Below are 22,515 nucleotides of genomic sequence, written 5' to 3'. Positions count from 1 at the left end.
TATGTACATTCATACTGTGTGTACCGCCATCCATCTTAAGAACTTTTTTCATCTTCCTAAGTTGAAATTCTGTATGCATTAATAATAACCCTCTATACTGATTTTTAGGTGTTGATTTTTAAATCTCTCAACTTCACTGAATTTGCCAAATTCTAGCAGATTTTGGTTGACTCTGGAGGATTTCCCATTTGGATGCCTTTATTTCTTACTCTTGCCTAGTTTGGTCTGACTAGAATTTGTAGTGCTGTATTGATAAAAGTGAAGAAAACAGGCATCCTTACCCTTATTCCTGATCTTGGAGGGTAGGTTTGAGTCTTTCATCATTACACCTTTACTAAATGGACCAAATACCTAAACATAAGAGATAAGCTGTAAGACTTTTAAAAGAAAAAGTGGGGGGAAAAGCTTCATGACACTGGATTTGGCAGTGGTTTCTTGGGCTAACACTAAAATCATAGTGGTACGACCAAAAAACAAAAAGGTTGGACTTCCCTGGTGGTGCAGTGGTTAAGAATCTGCCTGCCCATGCAGGGGACATGGGTTCGAGCCCTGGTCTGGGAAGATCCCACGTGCCACGGAGCCCACAAGCCTAAACTACTGAGTCCACGTGCCACAAACTGAAGCCTATGCACCTAGAGCCCGTGCTCCTCAACAGGAGAGGCCACTGCACTGGGAGGCCCACACACTGCAATGAAGAGTGGCCCCTGCTCGCCACAACTAGAGAAAGCCCACAAGCAACAACAAAGACCCAACACAGCTATAAATAAATAAAAAAATTTATTTTAAAAAAAAAAGGTTAAAGGATGAGATCATTCAGTGCTGACCAGGATGCAAAGAATATGGGTCACCTATTGCTGATGTGAGTGTAAAGCAATAAAATAGGTGATTTCTCCAATTATCTCAAAATTAATTTTTAAAAACTATAAAATGGTAGGAAAAAGTAAACTATAATCACTAATACAAAGAAAGTTAAAAGAGGGGCTTCCCTGGTGGCGCAGTGGTTGAGAGTCCGCCTGCCGATGCAGGGGACACGGGTTCGTGCCCCGGTCCGGGAAGTTCCCACATGCCGCAGAGCGGCTGGGCCCATGAGCCATGGTCGCTGAGCCTGCGTGTCCGGAGCCTGTGCTCCGCAACGGGAGAGGCCACAACAGTGAGAGGCCCGAGTACGGCAAAAAAAAAAACAAAAAAAAGTTAAGAGAACAAATTCATGTAACTTCAAAAAAGAGTACTTTGATTGGGTTACTGTGAAGCTTTAAAAAGTTGGTTTCAAGGAAATAGGGGTCCAGAAGGGTTTGACTACTGACGTAGTAGCATTGCAAAATTTGGTGGGGGAATTGAGGTACGGTTTAGTATCTTGATAGTGGTGGTGGTTACACAACTGCCTGTGATTTGTAAAGATCACATAGTGTGCTCCAAAAAGATTGAATGTTACTCTATGTAAATTTAAAATTAATTTTTTTAAATCAGTAGGCAATTTTTTAAATTGTAAAAGCACACACAAAAGAAAATAAACCTCCTTAGCAGGTTTAAAATTTTGACTTGTCTTTTGCTAAAAATGAATGTATTTCTATTCTCTTAGGTATATTATTCTGTAAATATTAGATTAGATGTTGTTTTAGATCTCCTAGCATGACTTGGCTTTTACAGCAGTGGTTCTCATCTTGTGTACACAATTGAAAGGCTTGGTTGGCTTAAGTTTTAAGTCCATTCAGATTACAGAAAATACATTCACTCTAGAACAGAGCAAATGTTTCTATTTTCATTTGGAAAAATCACTTTAGTTAGGAAAAAATGGTTGTGAACTTTGCAATATAGCCCCCCAAATTTAAGCAGAATTAAATAACAAAGTAGTCGTTACAACATCTATATAAGACTGTTTTCCTTCTCATGTTAATGCTGTCTTTACTTGAATTCAAAATACATGACTATACTGCTTCATAAAGGAAGCACCATTCTGAGTACCTGGCACTGTAGTACCAATTTTACTATGAGCTTCACTTCCATTACTATAGCCACCCAATACATAACATGCATTCGTTTACCTCTGCTTCCTGTGTAAATGGATAAAGCCTCAACTTACATTTCTAATGTCATTGTCATTTTTGTTGTTTAGAAAAATAAAATACAGATATTCTGGGGATGGAGACTACAATTTGTTCTGTTTTTTTCTCTTAGGCTTTGGGGTGAACCTGTTAATCTTCGTGAACAACACGATGCCTTAGAGTTTTTTAATTCTTTGGTGGATAGTTTAGATGAAGCTTTAAAAGCTTTAGGACATCCAGCTGTGCTAAGTCAAGTTCTGGGAGGTTCCTTTGCTGATCAGAAGATTTGCCAAGGCTGCCCACATAGGTAAATGCTAATTGACATTTTTAATATGTAATTTATATGGGTCTTTCTTTTTTTAATAGTATAAATAAAATTTTTACCAATACATATGTATGAAAGCAGAGAGTACCAAATATTACATTCTCATGCTATACCCCACTGTTCTGTGGGTTGTTTTTTTTTCAGTAGCATTTAGTTCTTGTTACTCTCCGTATCTCATTATTTTTCTCTTACATTCTTACATTTTTTTCATATCTGAGGAAATAAAATGGAATTTTTTTCATAAATCTACAGTTATTATAAAGATATTTACTTGGCTGTTATAATGAAAGTAATCATTGAAATGTCTACAATACAGTAACTTTAGGGAATTCTCCAGTAGTTCAGTGGTTAAGACTCGGCACTTCCAATGCAGAGGGCACAGGTTTGATCCCTGGTTGGAGAGCTAAGATGCTGCAAGCTGGGCAGAGCGGCAAAGAAAAAAAAAAATCCTCGTGAATGAAACCTGGCATATAGTAAGCACTAATTAAATGTTAGTTATCTATAGCACACTTCCCTGGGTGTTTGGAGTTCAGTTAGTTACCCAACACCTTTTTAAAATATATATAAATAAACAAGCAAACAAACAGTAACTTTAGAAGATAACCGGTAGGTCTGGAATTTTCTGTAGAAATTTAAAATTACCATCGATTACCATTCATGAGATATGTTAGGTATGTTTGCACATCAGATCATTTCCAAGAGTTGACAAGACATTTTTCTGTGTTTTGGAGCAAATTAGAAGAGATTGATTTATTATGGGTTCCTAATGAAAATAATTAAAGAGTTCTTGGTTATTAGTATTAATAGTTCAGAAGGTTTAACGATGGACACTCATATCATGCCTATTGTGTGGGACTTCTTGTTACACATTCACATAACACAGAAAGGAAATTCTTTCTCACCCAAATAATCAAAATAAGATAGTATTTTCTAAAAGCTACTCTAGGGTCTTCCCTGGTAGCACAGTGGTTAAGAATCCAACAGCCATTGCAGGGGACACAGGTTCGATTCCTGGTCTGGGAAGATCCCACATGCCATGGAGAAACTAAACCCATGTGCCACAACCGCTGAGCCTGCTCTAGAGGCTGCGTGCCACAGCTATTGAAGCCCAAGCGCCTAGAGCCCATGCTCCACAAAAAAAGAAGCTAACTCAATGAGGTGCCCACGCACCACAATGAAGAGTAGCCTCCACTCGCTGCAACTAGAGAGAGCCCATGTGCAGCAACAAAGACCCAGTGCAGCCAAAAGTTAATTAATTTAATTAAAATAAAAGCCACTGTGTTATCCTGTAAACATTAGTTTGGTGTAGTGGATAAAGCAGATTTTTTTGAAATTAGGGAAATGAGTTGGGGAAAGGTAATCTCACGTAAATGAGAAACTTACCATGTTATAGCACCATTAATTTGGAAGATGGGGGAGTCATTTATTCACCTAGCTTGGCCAACTTTGTATTCTTATGAAAGATATTTTACATAGGTGAACAATAAAAATCCAACTCTTCGTCATGTGTTCTTATCAGTCCTCAGTTTTTTTAGTCAGAGTTACTTGTGAATTCTTTTGCTCTGCCAAATGGAAGTGTCCTGTGCAAATGAAGTACACATTCCAACAAAATTAGTCTTACTAGACATTTTAGGAGTATGTAAGAGTCTCAAGTCTTTCTAGTATTATAGAACATTGTTTTATTAGGGTGTCCCAAATTGCAAAAGAAACTGTTAATCTCAGTTTATCTCCTAAGACCTTTTTCTCCTCTGTGGACAGGTTTTTATCACAGAGAAACGTGTAATAAGCCATTCATAAATACTTCTGTGTTTTGTCTTTCTGACTTACAAGTTTCTAAATATGAAGGACTGTCTAAAACATAATATCCCCTATGCTCTACACATGGCGGGCACTCTTTTTTTTGACCATGCCATGGGGCTTGTGGGATCTTAATTCCCTGACCAGGATTGAACCCGGGTCTGCGGCAGCGAAAACACGGATTCCTAACCACTGGACTGCCAGGGGATTCCCAGGTACTCTTGATATATTGGTTGGATCAGTAGATTTAATGGTTGAAACGTTTTTGAGTTTATTAGTGTGTCATCAGAAATTCCTGAAAGCCCCTTTTGTAGAAAATCATCACAATGTGGGTTGCTCACTCCATCCCACATCACTTAACTCTTTTTACAAATTGTTTTATGACTCTGTAGAACCGAATACTAGAGACATACAAGTATGTTGGATAGTTGAACTTGTACATTAGGCTAGAATTTGTCATCTAAGTGCCAAAATATTAGTTGCTATTCTGTATTACACAAGTGGAGGAACATTTAAAACTTCAGTTCATAAATAGCCTTTTTTCTAAACTTGATGAATGTTTACCTTTACCTTGCCATGAATTACTACTACTTAAATAACAAAGGTAGCTGTGTGAAAGAATGTAAAGAACTTAAGCAGTGAGGCCAGACAAGCTTGGCTTCAAATCACACTCTGTGTAGTAAACTGGCCCATATTAATCTGTTTGTCACCTCTTTCACAATCACCCCCACCCCCACTCCAGTTTCTGTATCTGTAAAAGAGGAACAGATAACATATCTCTAGCAGGTTTTTTTCTGAAGGTGAAGGTAAGCAATACTGTGTTTAAAGACTCTGATACATTGCCCAGTACAAAGTAAATGACCAGGGAAAGACAACTGTTACTTACAAATAACACTGTGACTAATGCATTTGACATGGTACAGTAAATACTGCAAATGTGTTTTTTGTCAAGTTCACAACTTACGACAGTGTTTAGAAACCTGAGGAATAAATCCTTTTAATGTTTCTTAAATAATGTCTTTAGATACGAGTGTGAAGAATCTTTTACAACTCTGAATGTAGATATTAGAAATCACCAAAACCTTCTTGATTCTTTGGAACAGTATATCAAAGGAGATTTATTGGAAGGTGCAAATGCGTATCGTTGTGAAAAATGTGATAAAAAGGTATGTATTGTTTGTTTTTTAGTAAATATGATTGCATTTAACATAGCTGGAAGACATCAAAATTGTTTTCAATCTCAAATTTTACCTCTGCTTTGCTACAGTGGCAGTCAAGATGATAACTGATTAAAAGATTTGTCAAGGAAACAATATTGAAAGAAACTAATAATAATAATAATAAATTAGGAAAAGTCCTTTTAATTGGGTGGTTAATTTTAGAAGTCACAATAACTTAACATCACTTTTTCTTGTAGTTTAAAAGTTGCACAGTAACTTTCCATTTTTGCCCTGAAACACATTGCCATTGAATTCTTCAAACCTGAAGAGTTGCTAACAGAAAATATTTTTCCCTTTCATACTCTAGCTTATTCTTAAACTTTAGAACAACTGTGTGCCTATTTTATTTGGTTACAGCAGATTTTCAGAACTACTTGCAGTTTTAAAGATCAGATCTAATTTTTAGATCCCCCCAACTAATTTATCTGTGGCCACTTAAGCAGTTTTGTGAGATGGAACTATAACATGTCTTTGAAAATACATAATATATGATAAGTAGTAAATATTTTTCTGGGCCCACCATACCCTCTCATCTCCAAGTTATTACCTGAACTGCTTTGATTTTAAACACCATTTAGATTGTGTCATCTAAAGCCATACCTACAGCTCTGACACAGTTTCTGCTAGGGCAGTTTCTTCTTATACAACTTGCCACTCTTAATCCATGCATTTTAAAGAAGAAACCTTGGTAGCACTTTTTCAGAAGGTAGTATGGATTAAATGCAGCATTTAGCATGTTATCTGTCACTAAGTGCTATATATATTAGCATATTATTGCTTACAGTATTTCTTCAGTTTGCTTACAGCAGATTTTATTCATTAACATAAAACTAAAGGTCAGAAAAGTAACATCAGTTAGCAGTGGGAGTGTGGAGCCAGGTAGTTATTAGGTTTTTTTGTTTGTTTGTTTGTTTTGCGGTATGTGGGCCTCTTACCTCTGTGGCCTCTCATCGGCCACGGCTCACGGGCCCAGCCGCTCTGCGGCATGTGGGATCCCCCGGACCGGGGCATGAACCCGCGTCCCCTGCATCGGCAGGTGGACTCCCAACCACTGCACCACCAGGGAAGCCCAGTTATTTGTTTTTATATCACTGATTTTTATAGTTTGCAACAGATAAGTGATTACATATTTTTAGGCTTGGTTATAAGTATTTTGAAAAAGTAGTGATGAATGATCTTGATTATGTTATCATTTATCTGTTTGTAAATACATTTAGATGATCATAAAGTTTTAAATTGTATTATTAAAATTCTTGTTTTATTTGTCTTATAGAAGAACATTCACTTAATATTTACCATTTATTGTAGGTTGATACAGTAAAGCGGTTGCTAATTAAAAAATTGCCTCCTGTTCTTGCTATTCAATTGAAACGATTTGACTATGACTGGGAAAGAGAATGTGCAATTAAATTCAATGATTATTTTGAATTTCCACGAGAGCTGGACATGGAACCTTACACAGTATCAGGTGTTGAAAAGCTGGAGGGAGATGATGTAAACCCAGAGATGCAGTTGTTACAACAGAATGAGCAATCTGAATGTGAGACAGCAGGTAGCACAAAATACAGACTTGTGGGGGTGCTTGTACACAGTGGTCAAGCAAGTGGTGGACATTATTATTCCTACATCATTCAGAGGAATGGTAAAGATGGGGAGAGAAATCGCTGGTATAAATTTGATGATGGAGATGTAACAGAGTGTAAAATGGATGATGATGAAGAAATGAAAAATCAGTGTTTTGGTGGAGAGTACATGGGAGAAGTATTTGATCATATGATGAAGCGCATGTCATACAGGAGGCAGAAAAGGTGGTGGAATGCTTATATACTCCTTTATGAACGAATGGACACAATAGACCAAGATGATGAAATGATAAGATATATATCAGAACTAACTATCACAAAACCCTATCAGATGTCACCAGCCATTGAGAGAAGTGTGTGGAAACAAAATGTGCAGTTCATGCACAACCGAATGCAGTACAGTTTAGAATATTTTCAATTTGTGAAAAAACTGCTTACGTGTAATGGAGTTTACTTAAGCCCTGCTCCAGGTAAGATTCTGGAATTTAACTTAGAAGTTTATCAAGTATCAATATGTATTTAGTACTTTACTTCAGCATTCTTTTACCTTCTTTTTTTTCATAAAATTATTTAGACTCATTTTGTTTTAAATGTGTCAGCATATTCATTGCCAGTTATTTTAAAGTCATGTATTTAATATACCCATACCTTTGAATAGTCAGTATCTAGAAACATAGAAGAGCTGTTAACTTATGGGAGTTTTCACTAAGCATTAGTTTGAAACATGGATTGGTTAAGTGCTAAGGTAAGTGCTGAAGTTTACTTTTTGACTAAAAGTTTTTTTTAAACATGGAGCATTTATTTACACACATTTAAACAAAAGTGTGTTTGACTGTTCATGTGCTTTTTATTTAAGGACAAGATCACTTGTTGCCTGAAGCAGAAGAAATCACTATGATTAGTATTCAGCTTGCAGCTAGATTCCTCTTTACCACTGGATTTCACACCAAGAAAATAGTTCGTGGCCCTGCCAGTGATTGGTATATGGCTTTGAATTTTATTTACTTTGTACTTAGAGTCGGTATGGTTCATTATTGTGTTGCTTTATTTACCCCTAACTGTGGGAATCTTACTTCAAATTTTAAATATAGGATAAAAATCTTGGTAGTAATGTTGAGAGAAATGGTATTTAAAATGCTTAATTTTAATGTGCCTTTTATTATTCAATGTTTGGCTCCTGTTTCTGTTATTTATATTCTATATCTTTACTACATGGAATCTGCTTACATTTAAAAAGGTAGAGGATTTTTAAATGATTATAGTCTTAAGTTTATAATTGTAAAAGTATGGAAGACATTTTAATACCTTAACCTAACAACTGTTCTTAGCATCTCTCAGAAGATGTTAAGGAGTTATCACTGGATCAGAAAGAGTTTATTAATAGATTTGTATCCACCTAAATATACAGGTCTCATTTAATTCATTTTGTGACTATGGGACTAGATCAGGTCACAGGGCTGAAGTTTGTATTGAAACCAACTATAATCGGGAATTCCCCCTTGGCCTAGTGGTTAGGACTCCCACTTTTATTGCCAAGGGCCCGGATTCAAGCCCTGGTCAGGGAACTAAGACCCCACAAGCCATGCGGCTCAGCCAAAAAAAAAACAACAGCAACAACTAAGAACATTAATTGTAGAGCTCTTTCCTCTTTATTTGGTTCACAGAAGCCTGTTGGTTCACTGTAGTAGTTAAAATGGAAGCACCTAAAATGAAAATATATGAAAAATCATATATTTTTCTGTTTTAGGTATGATGTATTGTGCATTCTACTCCGTCACAGCAAGAACGTACGTTTTTGGTTTGCTCATAATGTCCTTTTCAATGTTTCAAATCGTTTCTCTGAATACCTTCTTGAGTGCCCTAGTGCAGAAGTGAGGGGTGCATTTGCAAAACTTATAGTATTTATTGCACATTTTTCTTTGCAAGATGGGCCTTGTCCTTCATCTTTCACATCTCCAGGACCTTCTAGTCAGGTAATCAAAAGCTTTTCTTTAATTATGAAATACTTAAATGTAAATTCTATTTTCTCCCAGGTGAAATCAGTAAACATATGCATTTGTTTGACATATATGAAATGGTTGCACACATCTAGTTAAAATTGCTTCACAGTAATGTTTGATTATTGGGCACTTTAAAATATAAGGAAAATTATTTCTATTTATTCAGTTACTTGCATCTGTGTACTGAGTCTTCAGATTCTGTATGTTCAGTTAAGGTTTAATTTTATAATGGCTAAATTTAAATCTTTTGTTGAGTAGCATTTTTAGCATAAAACTCCAAGTGGTTTTTATTTTATTATTATTATCTGACACTTAAAAACAGTATAAAACATATGCAATGAAATCTACCCAAGCTGTATATTTCATTTCCCAAAAAGCAAATGTATTTAATAATTTCCTACCTGATACTTCTGCCTAATAACCTCTGTGTAAACATACCCTTTTAATGCAAATAGAAGTATACTTTTCTATATCTTGTTGCTGATAAAATAATAAATTATGGTTCACAGGCATGTGATAACTTAAGCTTGAGCGATCACTTACTAAGAGCAGTATTAAATCTCCTGAGAAGGGAAGTTTCGGAACATGGCCGTCATTTACAGCAGTATTTCAATCTGTTTGTAATGTATGCCAATTTAGGTAAGACTTTTCATATTCTTTTTAATGTGTTGCTTTGTATTTACATAATAAATGATGAAAGCATTTATTGCAGTGTTGAGAACTAACCTCTTCTAAAGTAGAAGCAGTTATTCCATACTTACCTTTGAAATCCATTGCAGATTATCTGTATAAATTTTTTTTTCTTTTTTTTTTTTTTTTCTTTTATCTTTGGCTGCATTGGGTCTTCGTTGCTGCACGCAGGCTTTCTCTAGTTGCGGTGAGCAGGGGCTACTCTTCGTTGTGGTGCACGGGATTTTCATTGTGGTGGATTCTCTTGTTGTGGAGCATGCGCTCTGGGTGCACGAGCTTCAGTAGTTGTGGCACGTGGGCTCAGTAGTTGTGGCACGTGGGCCCAGTAGTTGTGGCTTGCAGTATTTTTCTTTCTCTGTCTGACTTCACTTAGTATGATAATCTCTGGGTCCATCCATGTTGCTGCAAATGGCATTATTTCATTCTTTTTATGGCTGAGTATTATTCCATTGTATACACATAGCATATCTTCTTTATCCATTCCTCTGCTGATGGACATCTATGTTGTTTCCGTACCTTGGCTGTTGTAAATAGAGCTGTTATGAACACTGGGCCGCATGTATCTTTTTGCATTATGGTTTTCTCCAGATACATGCCCAAGGGTGGGATTGCTGGATCATATGGTATTTCTGTTTTTAGTTTTCTAAGGAACCTCCAAACTTTTCCATAGTGGTTGCAGCAATCTACATTCCCAACAGTGTAGGAGGGTTTCCTTTTCTCCACATTCTTGCGTTTATTTGCTATCGTTCTGTCAATAGCCATACTGACAGGTGTGAGGTGGTATCTCATTGTGGTTTTAATTTGCATTTCCCTGATGATTAGCGATGTTGAGCATCTTTTCCTGTGGCCTTTTGGCATCCTGAATGTCCCCTTTGGAAAAATGTCTATTCAATTCTGTCCATTTTTGAATCGACTTGTTTTTTAGATGTTGAGTTGTGTTAACTATTTGTATATGTTGGATATTAACCCCTTACTGGTCACATTATTTGGAAATATTTTCTCCCATTCAGGAGGTTGTCTTCGTTTTGTGGATGATTTCCTTTGCTATGCAAAAGCTTTTGAATTTAATTAGGTCCCGTTAGTTTATTTTTGTTTTTATTGCCTTTGTTTTAGGAGACTGATCCAAAAGAATATTGGTATGATTTATGTCAGAATGTTCTGCCTTCGTTTCCTCTAGCAGTTTTTTAATATCCTGTCTTACATTTATTCCTTTAATCTATTTTCAGTTTATTTTTGTATAATGGTTTTAAAGAATGTCCTAATTTCGTTCTTCTCTATGTAGCTGTTCAGTTTTCCCAGCACCACTTTTTGAAGAGACTGTTAAAAACACAGTAAATTTGTTGGAGAACGTGTTGCAGGGAATTTGTAAACAGAGTGAACGGTAGATGCAAAGACTTGACATTACATGACTTGGCTCACTGGACAATATGAACGTTTTTCTGTGTGACATGATCTGGTGCAAGATTTGAGATAGGTGATGGACCTGCTCTTTTTGCAGGTCTTGTGCGGGCACTGAGAGCCATTATAACATTTTTAGCAAGGTTTACCTTAGAAAGATTACACTTGCCAAAAAAAAAAAAAAGATTACAATTGCTATAGTGTAGAATGGATTACAGTTGTACAAGACTAGAGATTGTAGTATTATCTATAGACAGATATAATTATTGCCTTATGTTATGGAGTGGGCAATAAGGAGGATAACACTTGAAAGATTTAGGAGTTTTTATGAGAGAATCAGCAGACCTTGGTGATTGGATATTTGAATGAATGGAGCAGGGAAAAGACGTATGTCCAAGGTGTGACTTGAGGAACTAAGAGAGCTGTGTTGCCATTTACTGAGAGGAAACCTAGGAATAGGAACCTATCTAGGCAGATTAAATTTTAAAAGTATGTTGTACACCTTAGAAAAGAACTCCAATAAACAGTGAGATACATACATCCAAAATTTGGAGTCATCTGTATGAATGATTATAAATTCTATAATGACTATATATTTAGTCATAGGAAAGTAAGCAGTATTAAGAGATAGTGTAGAATGAGAACTTCGGGGGAAAACATCTTCTAAAAGCTAGAAAAAAAGAATCCACAGTTAAGAGTAAGAAATAGAAAAGGGAGGAAATAAGAAGGGACGGACAGAAGGAGAGAGGAAATAGAAAATGGAAGAGACAGAATCCCAAGTAAAAGATTCAAGAACAAGGAAATAGTTAAATTTGAGAACTGTTTTTTAGCTTCAAACCAAGTTTGGGAGAGAAACTAAAATGAGAATGAGGAATGGAAAAATTAGAAAACAAAGCAACAGGAAATTTAGGCTTTTTTTCCCAAAAAATTTTTCTCTAGAGAGGGGAAAAAGAGATGGTAGATTACAGAAAAAAAGATGGTAGATTATCTTGTTTCTTGTTTAGCATAGTTTCTGTCTTTGTCATCTTCCCTTATTTTGTTGAGAGACAATATCTAGGCTCCACTGGTCTCTCTAGGCCCTACGAAGTGTGCTTTTCTCTAGGGCTTAGTATAATTGGAAAGCCAGAGTCATGATCACTACTTCACAGTTAGAATAATTAAATTTACTTTAACTAGGAACTTCCCTGGTTGTGCAGTGGTTAAGAATCCACCTGCCAATGCAGGGTTCGAGCCCTGGTCTAGGAAGATCCCACATGCTGCAGAGCAGCTAAGCCTGTGAGCCACAACTACTGAGCCCGCATGCCACGACTACTGAAGCCCGCACGCCTAGAGCCTGCGCTCCACAACAAGAGAAGCCACCTCAGTGAGAAGCCTGCGCACCACAACCAAGAGTAGCCGCCACTCTCCACAACTAGAGAAAGCCCGCGTGCAGTAACAAAGACCCAATGCAGCTAAAAATAAATACAATTGTTCTTAATTTACTTTAAATCAATGTATTTTTTGTTTTATCTGTATTTGTGCAGTCTAATCAAAGGAGGTGAGCTTTAATAATAAAAATTGTAAGCAGCTATACATAGTTACTTTTTTATTAAAGCAGAACCTTCCATTCTTACTATTTTTGCTTGTTTTTCCTAAACATTATTCTTGTCCCTTTTTTACAGGTGTGGCAGAAAAGACACAGCTTCTGAAATTGAGTGTACCTGCTACCTTTATGCTTGTGTCTTTAGATGAAGGTCCAGGTCCTCCAATCAAATATCAGTATGCTGAATTAGGCAAGTTATACTCAGTAGTGTCTCAGCTGATCCGCTGTTGCAATGTCTCATCAAGAATGCAGTCTTCAATCAGTGGTAAAGTAGAATGTTCCATTATTTATAGTACTTTAAAAGGAATGCTAGGCTTTTGTACTAAATTAAAATCCTGACATTTATAAAAATGAAGTAAAAGACTATATGCTTTATTATGTTTTTAAACCGTTAGCTTTTTTACATGTTTACAAGAGACCTTTTTCAAAATTTACCACTTACTATGATAAATCCCTTATTTATGAAATGGTGTAAGAATTTTAACTTTATTTTTTTTTTGTCTTCAATGTCAGCATTTATATTTTTACATCTTAGTATATCTGATCATTTTAATGAATGTTTTATTGTGCTTAGGACATTTAATTTATAATTTTGTTTTTAATAAAAAATTTAGTATTGCAGTTTTGCAAAGAAGTGTATTGTCTTTTCATTGATGACAAATCTATTCTAGGTAATCCCCCTCTTCCCAGTCCTTTTGGTGACCCTAATTTATCACAGCCTATAATGCCAATTCAGCAAAATGTGGCAGACATTTTATTTGTGAGAACAAGTTATGTGAAGAAAATTATTGAAGACTGCAGTAACTCAGAGGAAACCATCAAATTGCTTCGGTTTTGCTGCTGGGAGAATCCTCAGTTCTCGTCTACTGTCCTCAGTGAACTTCTCTGGCAGGTTAAAGGAAAATAAACATTGATGTGCCTGTAATTTAACTATTCCTTTAAATAAGAAATTCAGTTATGTTTTACCTGTCTTTAGGTTGCGTATTCATACACCTATGAACTACGGCCATATTTGGATCTACTTCTGCAGATTTTACTAATAGAGGATTCTTGGCAGACTCACAGGTGGATACACTTTTTGCTACCACAATAATTACATTTTTCTAGGTTCTAGAAATAACTGACATTTCTAGTAGCCGAATATATTTTTACTTCTTGAATTTCTATTAAATGCTTAATCTTAAAAATATAACATAAAAAAATGAATGTTTTCCGTATCAGTTTTATTTTTTCTTAAAACTGCAGTTTCATGCTTATTACTATTCTTTTTCCTTGTACTTAACGTTTTTCACTTTTTTTAACTTAAGACTAATATAGGCTTTTGATAAGTTTTTAAGTTCCATTAATAGTAATTTAGGACTACATATGCTTGTTTTTTAATTCATTACACTAAGTAACATTTAGATATTTAACAATAATCCTTAGCCTGTTAGAAGTTTTATTAGTATATGAGGAGTCAACAGTAACTTTTTTGACCTAAGGTTATCCTACCTACCAGCAGACCTTCAGAGTTCTTCCCAAAATTCTGCTGTGTTCTTTGCAGTAAAACTCAGCCTAAGAATACTGATATAGAATTAGTGGCTCAAATTTACCACTTGACCCTCACTTTTCTCCCCACAGGGACTTATATGTATACATATTGCCACCTATTAGTCATTCTAATAAGCAAAAGAAAAATGTGAAAATGACCGTCAGAATTTTGGGCACTCTGTAACATCTTTGGTCATGGTAGTCCAGTTTTCCTAGTAACTTTGTTAATGTGCTGTGAACGATTGACAATTTGAGTATGTAGTGTGTATGATATTAAATTGTGAATTAGTGGGACTTATGATATAACAACATGTCAGTATTTCAAGATACTGGGGACTTCCTGGTGGCGCAGTCATTAAGAATCCACCTGCCAGTGCAGGGGACACAAGTTCCATCCCTGGTGTGGGGAGATCCCACATGCTGCAAAGGAACTAAGCCCGTGCACCACAACTACTGAGCCTGTGCTCTAGAGCCCGCGTGCCACAACTACTAAAGCCCACTCACCTAGATCCATTCTCCACAACAAAAGAAGCCACTGTAGTGAGAAGCCCATGCACCGCAATAAAGAGAAGCCCCCGCTCACTGCAACTAGAAAAGCCTGCACGCAGCAATGAAGACCCAACACACACAAAAATAAATAAATAAATAAATAAATAAATAAATAAATAAATAAATAATTATAATATGAAGCTATTGGTACTTGATATTCTATTAAGGAAAATTTGCCTCCAAATTTTAAGCTGGAAGGTCACTGGAATAACTGTTAAAAGAATCACAACTACATGATATTTTAGGTTTTTGGTACATAATGTTAAGAATTGTGTACAAATTGAAATGTCTGTGTATTGATCCTCAAAACAACCAGTAAAATCTTAATTTTTAAATAAATAATAGAAATGAAAAAATTTAAATGACTTTAAGTTTTTAATAAATTTGTAGAACACAGTGTTTAATGATAAATCACTTTAATCAGGTATTTAAGGGGGACTGGAAATACATTAGACTTCTTAAATTAATATTTTCAAATTCTCAACTAATTTAGCATCTTAAATTTCCAGAAAATCAAAATCAATGTTTTCAAAATAGTGTTAACCAGAAACAAATTACCATGAAACAAAACTGTTACAACCTATATTCATTTATTATTTAGTACCTATTTCAGTATCTTGACAGAATTAGATACTTTTAGAGTCTGTTTTAATAGGATCTAATTTTTACTCATTAATTATTTTTCTAAAGAACTTAAGCATATGTTATTTACTGTGTGACTTTTTTTTTAATTCATTAATTTATTTTTGGCTGTGTTGGGTCTTTGTTGCTGTGTGTGGGCTTTCTGTATTTGCAGAGAGCAGGGGCTACTCTTTGTTGTGGTGCGCAGGCTTCTCATTGCGGTGGCTTCTCTCATTGCGGAGCACAGGCTCTAGGGCACGCGGGCTTCAGTAGTTTGGGCATGCAGGCTCAGTAGTTGTGGTGCACAGGCTTAGTTGCTCTGCAGCATGTGGGATCTTCCTGGACCAGGGCTCAAACCCATGTCCCCTGTATTGGTAGGCAGATTCTTAACCACTGTGCCACTGGGGAAGTCCCCGTGTGACTTCTTACAGATGCTTTAAACTCATCAGTCTTATCCTAGCCTTCTAGTTTCACTCAAGGAAGTGATAATAGTAAAGGTATAAATATTGCGTTAATGTGCACAATAGTGAGCTTTTGTGAACAAATTAGTATGGGATTGTTATTAGCTTAAATGTGAAGTGTTTTGTAAAATGACCATTTGGTTTATTTAATAAACAGTACTTAAGAGATATTTACAAAGTGTGTACTTTGTGCCAAGCACTGTCATTGGCAACAGAATAAAGTGGGCAAAAACAATATCGATTATAATGGCTTAAAAAAGTAGTTGATATTAATGGTGATGTGGCAGAAATACTGAGTATCACTTTGTTATCAATTAAAACTAAAGAATAAAAATAGAATATATACTACAAGTGTTTCCAGCTAAACAGTGCCTATGCATGTTATTTTTTTGTCTGGAATGATGAGACTTCGAAAAATTACTCAGATGTCTGTGAAGGTCCAGTGGTTAAGACTCCATGCTTCCAATGCTAGGGGGTGTGGATTCAATCCCTGGTCAGGGAACTATGATCCCACATGCCAAGTGTGACAGCCAAAAAAAAGAAAAATTACTGAAATATTTTCCGAACAAGATTTATATGAATGTATGTACTGCAAAAGAAACATGTAAACAAAAGAAAAAGCCATGCTTTTGGTTTGGAATATAATGATATTCTGTTAAGTAAAACAAATGGTATGCAAGAGAATTTTTTCTAGATACTTCATGTTCAGTTACTGATACTACAGAAGGCACATTTTTACCCATAAATTTAATTGGCTACTAAGGAGAACAGGACTCCATTGGCTATATAAAATGTTATGTTGAGGTTTGGCTAGAGGTGAAATGAAATCATTGATCATTACCAATTCAGCCAGTTCTTGGCAGTGAAAATGGCTTTACCCACCATGTTGATTAGAATTCAAGTTAATTTTGTACTGCCAGATTATATCACTTTCATAGAAACTAGACTTTATACTCTGAAGTGCAGCCTTGAAGTAATGCTCTAACTACAAGTAAATGTGTTCTCAGCCGAGGCATTCATGAAGACATAGTTTATAGTTAATTTTAATGAGAACAATTTAGTATTAGTATCCTTAATTGTTCATTTAAATTACAGTATAGGGAAATCATTTCAAATTGATAATAATTTCATAGGACTTCAGACTCTTGAGTCATACTTAGCTCCCCAGCTTGCTAGCTATGTGACATTAGCTGTTTGAATTCCGTACTCGTTTTCTCATCCATGAAGTGGGTTTACTAATGGTACCTTCTTAGTAATTTAACTATAGAGTTAAATAGATCAGATAATTACATCAAAAATGTGTATTGAGGGCTTCCTTGGTGGCGCAGTGGTTGATGGTCCACCTGCCGATGGAAGGGACACGGGTTCGTGCCCCAGTCCAGGGGATCCTGCGTGCCGCGGAGCGGCTGGGCCCGTGAGCCATGGCTGCTGAGCCTGCGCGTCTGGAGCCTGTGCTCCGCAATGGGAGAGGCCCATGTACCGCATAAAAATAAATAAATAAAAATTGTATATTGAATGGCAGTCAGTAGGCTCCAGAATGTTAGCTAAGAGATACCGCAAATTTATGTATCTGGTTCTTTTCTAGAATTCATAATGCACTTAAAGGAATCCCAGATGATCGAGATGGGTTGTTCGATACTATCCAGCGCTCTAAGAATCACTATCAAAAAAGAGCATACCAGTGTATAAAATGTATGGTAGCTCTCTTTAGCAGTTGTCCAGTTGCTTACCAAATATTACAGGTGAGAATTTTTTCTTATAATTTTGAAACAACCTGAATCATAATAAGGGGTGCTTTGTAAGAAAAGAATCATGAAAGTTTGGCGTCAGCATTTTAAGCTAACATAAAAATTATTCCAAATTCTTTCATAAACAATTTTATTTTCTTTTCAAGGGTAATGGAGATCTTAAAAGAAAGTGGACCTGGGCAGTGGAATGGCTTGGAGATGAACTTGAAAGAAGACCATACACTGGGAATCCTCAATACACTTACAATAATTGGTCTCCTCCAGTGCAAAGCAATGAAACATCAAATGGTTATTTCTTAGAGAGATCACATAGTGCTAGGATGACACTGGCAAAAGCTTGTGAACTCTGTCCAGAAGAGGTAAAAAAAAAAACCACTAATGGGCAGCAGATAAAAATGGAAGAAAGAGAAGTAATTTTTTATAGGCCAGTGGTAAAAAATTTTGTCATGCAGTTTTATTGGCTTTAACGTTTAGTGTTGGTTGTTCTCAAGTAATCAAAGAAGCATGCTGACTCCTTTGTTAGAGTTAATTTGGAGAAATTTCTGTGAAATTGTCTGAAACTCATATATCTAGGTAAATCAAACTTTTTCTCTAATTGTGAATTATCTGCAGTAAATGAAAACATGTTAAACAGGTCAGCTTTACGGATTTGAAAAAAATTTATTCCTAAAGAATAAAAATAAATTTAAAGTTGCTTTATAATCACATTCTTAAACTCTTTTAAATATTTTACTATTAGGAGCCCGATGACCAAGATGCCCCAGATGAGCATGAATCATCTCCACCAGAAGATGCGCCATTATATCCTCATTCATCTGGATCTCACTATCAACAGGTGAACAGGAGTTTGCTTCTTTTCATTATCCCCCAAATTTTTGTGCTTTACTTAAAAATTATTTACTTATTTTTCTTACATATTCTGTAACTTACTACCTGTGACTGTAAAGTAGTAAAGGGACTATCTAGAATAACTTTGACAAGAAGAAGAGTGGTTGGAGTGGGGTCATGTAATAGCATGTTTTGACTAACCTGGTAGTATTTTCTTTCTCTACTAGGCAGCCCTCTTGAACTAAAAGCTGTAGTATTTAATAAAAATGTGTGATTTATTAACATAAAATTAATAACTATTGAAATAATATTAAGAATAGAAGTGTCTTGGTTACTTCTATGCAATGTTAAGTTGCAATAAGAATGTCTTTTAAAATTAACAGTTTGATTGACTTCAGTAGATGGAAAGAAAGAATGATAACTGATGAAAAAGTTTTATCTGAAAAAACTTTCATTCAAAAACAAGTTTCTGGAAAGATTGTCCTCAATTAAACCATAAACGAGACTAATTCACATCTTAAGTCAGTGGTTCCAAAATTTAATGTCCCTCAGATCACTTGAAGGCACTTGTTAAAATCAGAGATTGCTGAGTCCCACCCCAAGGAAAAAGGACTCATGTCTACTTTTAGACAGACTTTACACCATGATTTTTTATTTTAATTTGAAAAGTCTGACATGCTGATCTGTTTCACCTTCTCAGAATAATCATGTGCATGGACAGCCATATACAGGGCCAGCAGCACATCACTTGAACAACCATCAGAAAACTAGCCAACGACCACAAGAAAATTATGAAGGCAATGAAGAAGTATCCTCATCTCAAATGAAGGATCAGTGAAATTCCCATAATTAACTGGTTCCTTTAAGACCAGGCACTTAGGCCTTACAGTCCAAACTTCTATATTTGGCTAGTATTTACAACTAGAGAAATTGTTCAGCATGGAATGAAGAGTTGATTCATTGTCTCATCTGCAGAAATTTGCTGTCAGTTTGTGAGCCACCTGCAGGAGAAAGTGTATAATGTTTTGTAATAAATGGCTGATAGCAATATGTAAATGGCAGAGGTGTATATAATATATTAATGTTTGACTGTTAATTCTTAGGCAAGAAAATTTTTTTGATGAATGTCAGAGTTCTACAAAAAAATAATTTTTTCTGTTTGCTGCATTTGGCAACCAGTATGTTCAGCTTTGTGGCAATTGGATCAAATCCTTTACCAGAATAAAGAAGAAAAAAGGTAACATTGAAAGAGGCCATTCATGTCAATCACACCAGTAGCTTTTTGTTAACTCTTGTTACTGGAGCCATGTTAGGCTTTGAATTACATGGAAGATATCTGAAAATTGATGATGTAATAACACTGTTTCTGCATATTTTTCATTACCTTTTTATTCTGGTAATACATTAATCACTTTAGAGCTGTAGTAATGCTATAACATTTAGCTTGGCTTCACACTAAGTTTGTGTAGCCAGTGAGGACACATTTACCTCAATGACAGCAGTTTCCTCAAAGTGACAGCTGTATTGCCCAGAGCTTTTATTTCTTATACCAAGAATAAATAAAACAAGGGGAGATGTGACAAACAAGCAGTTTTTGGTTACATATATTTTCTTCATATTTAATGTTTGACAGTTCAGTCTCTTTGGTGGTATACAGAATGTGAAAATATTGATAATAAGAATTTTAAGATTTTAAAATAAATATGTAAAATTTTGCCATACCAGAATGTGGGGAGCGTAAGAGAAGACTGTATTTGGTGCATTTGTTTTGTTTTTTGGTATAGTTTATTAGGTGAACCTTCTAAAATTTTGCTTCAACTGCAGCCTGATGAAGTGGACATCATCAGGGTTCCACAGTAGTTTGAAATACCATTGTACCAAGATGTCTGGATGATTTTCTTGTCAATCACTATTTTACTTGAGAGCAAGATTATCCCAGTTTCTTTTCCATTCCAAAATTCTTATTGTTGTGAGTTTAATTAAATAATAAATTTCAAGTTAATATAATTCTGAAGTACTATTTTAGAATAAAAATTTGTTTCAGCATTCCAGGAAACTTGTGAGTAAATACTATATTTAAAAAAGAATTGGTGGGCTTCCCTGGTGGCACAGTGGTTGAGAGACCGCCTGCCGATGCAGGGGACTCGGGTTCGTGCCTCCGGTCCGGGAGGATCCCACATGCCGCGGAGCGGCTGGGCCCGTGAGCCATGGCCGCTGAGCCTGTGCATGCCGAGCCTGTGCTCCACAGCGGGACAGGCCACAATGGTGAGAGGCCCGCATACCGCAAAAAAAAAAGAATTGGTAACTTTTGAATGTGCATAATATTTTGGAACCTATCTAAAAACCAAATATCCCTGCAAGCAAATACAGCCCATCCGATACTACTTAAATATTTTGCTGTTTTGTTTTATAGAAATTATTTTGCTGAATTCACACAAATAGAATTTGATTTAAGAAGACTTTTGTCCTGTGTTGTGTTTTTGTTTGTTGTTCCTCTTTTTGTTTTCTTTTTACAGACTACAATAAAATTAATTTTTTGTATAGCATGCCTTGACATGCACTGAATTTAGCATTTCAGACACGTTGAGTTTTTATTTTTAAAATGGTTTGCTTTTTGCCCTTTACCATACAGGAATTACAGAAAAGAAAAACAAGTATTGTTAATTTTTAAATTTCCTAAAGTAAGTAGTCTTGTGCTTTGGGCATATTTCTGTGGTCAGTCTTTGTTATTTACAGTAGTTATGTTAGAAGGAGTTGCCATGAGCACTGAGTTAACAAATACTGATGTACGGGAAGTACTGGGTTAGGACCCTGCAAGCCTCTGGTTGTACTTTTGAACCCATCAATACATAATCTTCTTTTATGTGTGTTTCTGTTCAAAGATACTTTATTTAATATATATTTTTGATATTGAACTCAAGGGCAGCAGAACTATAAGATTCACATCTGAATGATGCTTATTGAAAACATAAGTTCTCAAAGTGACACGGACCTCTTGTGTTTAAGAACACTACACAGCACTTAAAACACTTGGGGTCTATTTTAAATAGCAAAATCATAACCAAAAATCAGAAAAAAAGAAGAGAATGTGCCACTCAATACCCCGAAAATGACGCCTTTTTTATAGTATGGCAGGGGAAATATAAAGGCAAATCGTGACCCACCTTTATCTGGGAACATTAATATCAGATGCATAAACATTTTTGCTGCTCTGTGATGACTGAATAGCCACAGGACTATTGATTTTTTTTTTAATTTATTTATTTTATTTATTTATTTTTGGCTGCTATGGGTCTTCGCTGTAGCAGAAAGCCTACGCACAGATGTGCGTAGGCTTTCTCTAGTTGTGGCGAGCGGGGGCTACTCTTCGTTGAGGTGCATGGGCTTCTCATTGCTGTGGCTTCTCTTGTTTTGGAGCATGGGCTCTAGGCGCGCAGGCTTCAGTAGTTGTTGTTGTCAGGCTCTAGAGTGCAGGCTCAGTAGTTGTGGTGCATGGACTTAGCTGCTCTGCAGCATGTGGGATCTTCCGGACCAGGGCTCAAACCCGTGCCCCCTGCAGTGGCAGGTGGATTCCCAACCACTGTGCTACCAGGGAAGCCCAGGAGTATTGATTTTGAGGTTATAAATAAATTTTATTGAGTAGGCAAATTATAAATTTGAAATATAGAATCTACAAATAAGGAAAGTTGAGTGTATTTGTAAGAATTAACAAAACAAGTTTGATGGTACTTTAATTGAATTGATAGGAAATTTTTTTTACAAGAGGCCTCTAGCTGGAATTGTACAAAGAAGAAATAATGTAATTAAAAGAGAAGGTACTTATTTCCACTACTCCATATAGGTACTATTATATATATATAATCAATGTATTCTAGGTTTTCTGTAACCTTAGGAAATTTAAGATAGCCAGAGAGATCCTACTTTTAACTTTTTAATTATAATACATCTGCCTTTTATCAGGTAAGTTTGTCGGTTACTTGCTCCAACTGCCAAGGGCTCGGGTAGCCAGTGCTGCTTCAGGGAATTTTGAAGGGAAGATCCTCAGGACACATGGTCCCGGCAGCTGCTAGGGACTTGCCCCAATATCGCCTGACCAGGACCAGCTAGCCACAGGCAGCGAGGCTCCTGGCTGGCTAAGCCA

At 36.0% G+C, this 22,515-nt stretch overlaps 1 protein-coding gene across 1 annotated transcript in view; it reads left to right on the top strand.

Moving 5' to 3' along the window:
• The window catches only part of LOC132419216 (ubiquitin carboxyl-terminal hydrolase 9X-like), a 145,878-nt gene extending 124,217 nt beyond the window's left edge, over window positions 1–21,661 (top strand). Inside the window, exons 33-45 of the mRNA XM_060003206.1 lie at window positions 2,176–2,349; window positions 5,189–5,330; window positions 6,693–7,437; window positions 7,824–7,947; window positions 8,715–8,940; window positions 9,477–9,606; window positions 12,717–12,902; window positions 13,309–13,529; window positions 13,614–13,702; window positions 17,384–17,540; window positions 17,693–17,905; window positions 18,286–18,381; window positions 19,075–21,661. Coding sequence (XP_059859189.1) covers window positions 2,176–2,349; window positions 5,189–5,330; window positions 6,693–7,437; window positions 7,824–7,947; window positions 8,715–8,940; window positions 9,477–9,606; window positions 12,717–12,902; window positions 13,309–13,529; window positions 13,614–13,702; window positions 17,384–17,540; window positions 17,693–17,905; window positions 18,286–18,381; window positions 19,075–19,212 — 2,641 coding nt within the window. The 3' untranslated portion in view covers window positions 19,213–21,661. The remainder of the gene's footprint in view (window positions 1–2,175; window positions 2,350–5,188; window positions 5,331–6,692; window positions 7,438–7,823; window positions 7,948–8,714; window positions 8,941–9,476; window positions 9,607–12,716; window positions 12,903–13,308; window positions 13,530–13,613; window positions 13,703–17,383; window positions 17,541–17,692; window positions 17,906–18,285; window positions 18,382–19,074) is intronic.
• The last annotated feature ends 854 nt before the right edge of the window (window positions 21,662–22,515 follow it).

Source organism: Delphinus delphis, chromosome Y (assembly GCF_949987515.2).
Source record: "Delphinus delphis chromosome Y, mDelDel1.2, whole genome shotgun sequence".
NCBI lineage: Eukaryota > Metazoa > Chordata > Mammalia > Artiodactyla > Delphinidae > Delphinus > Delphinus delphis.
Note: the sequence above shows the minus strand (reverse complement) of the source record. Positions and strands in the feature narration are given on the sequence as shown.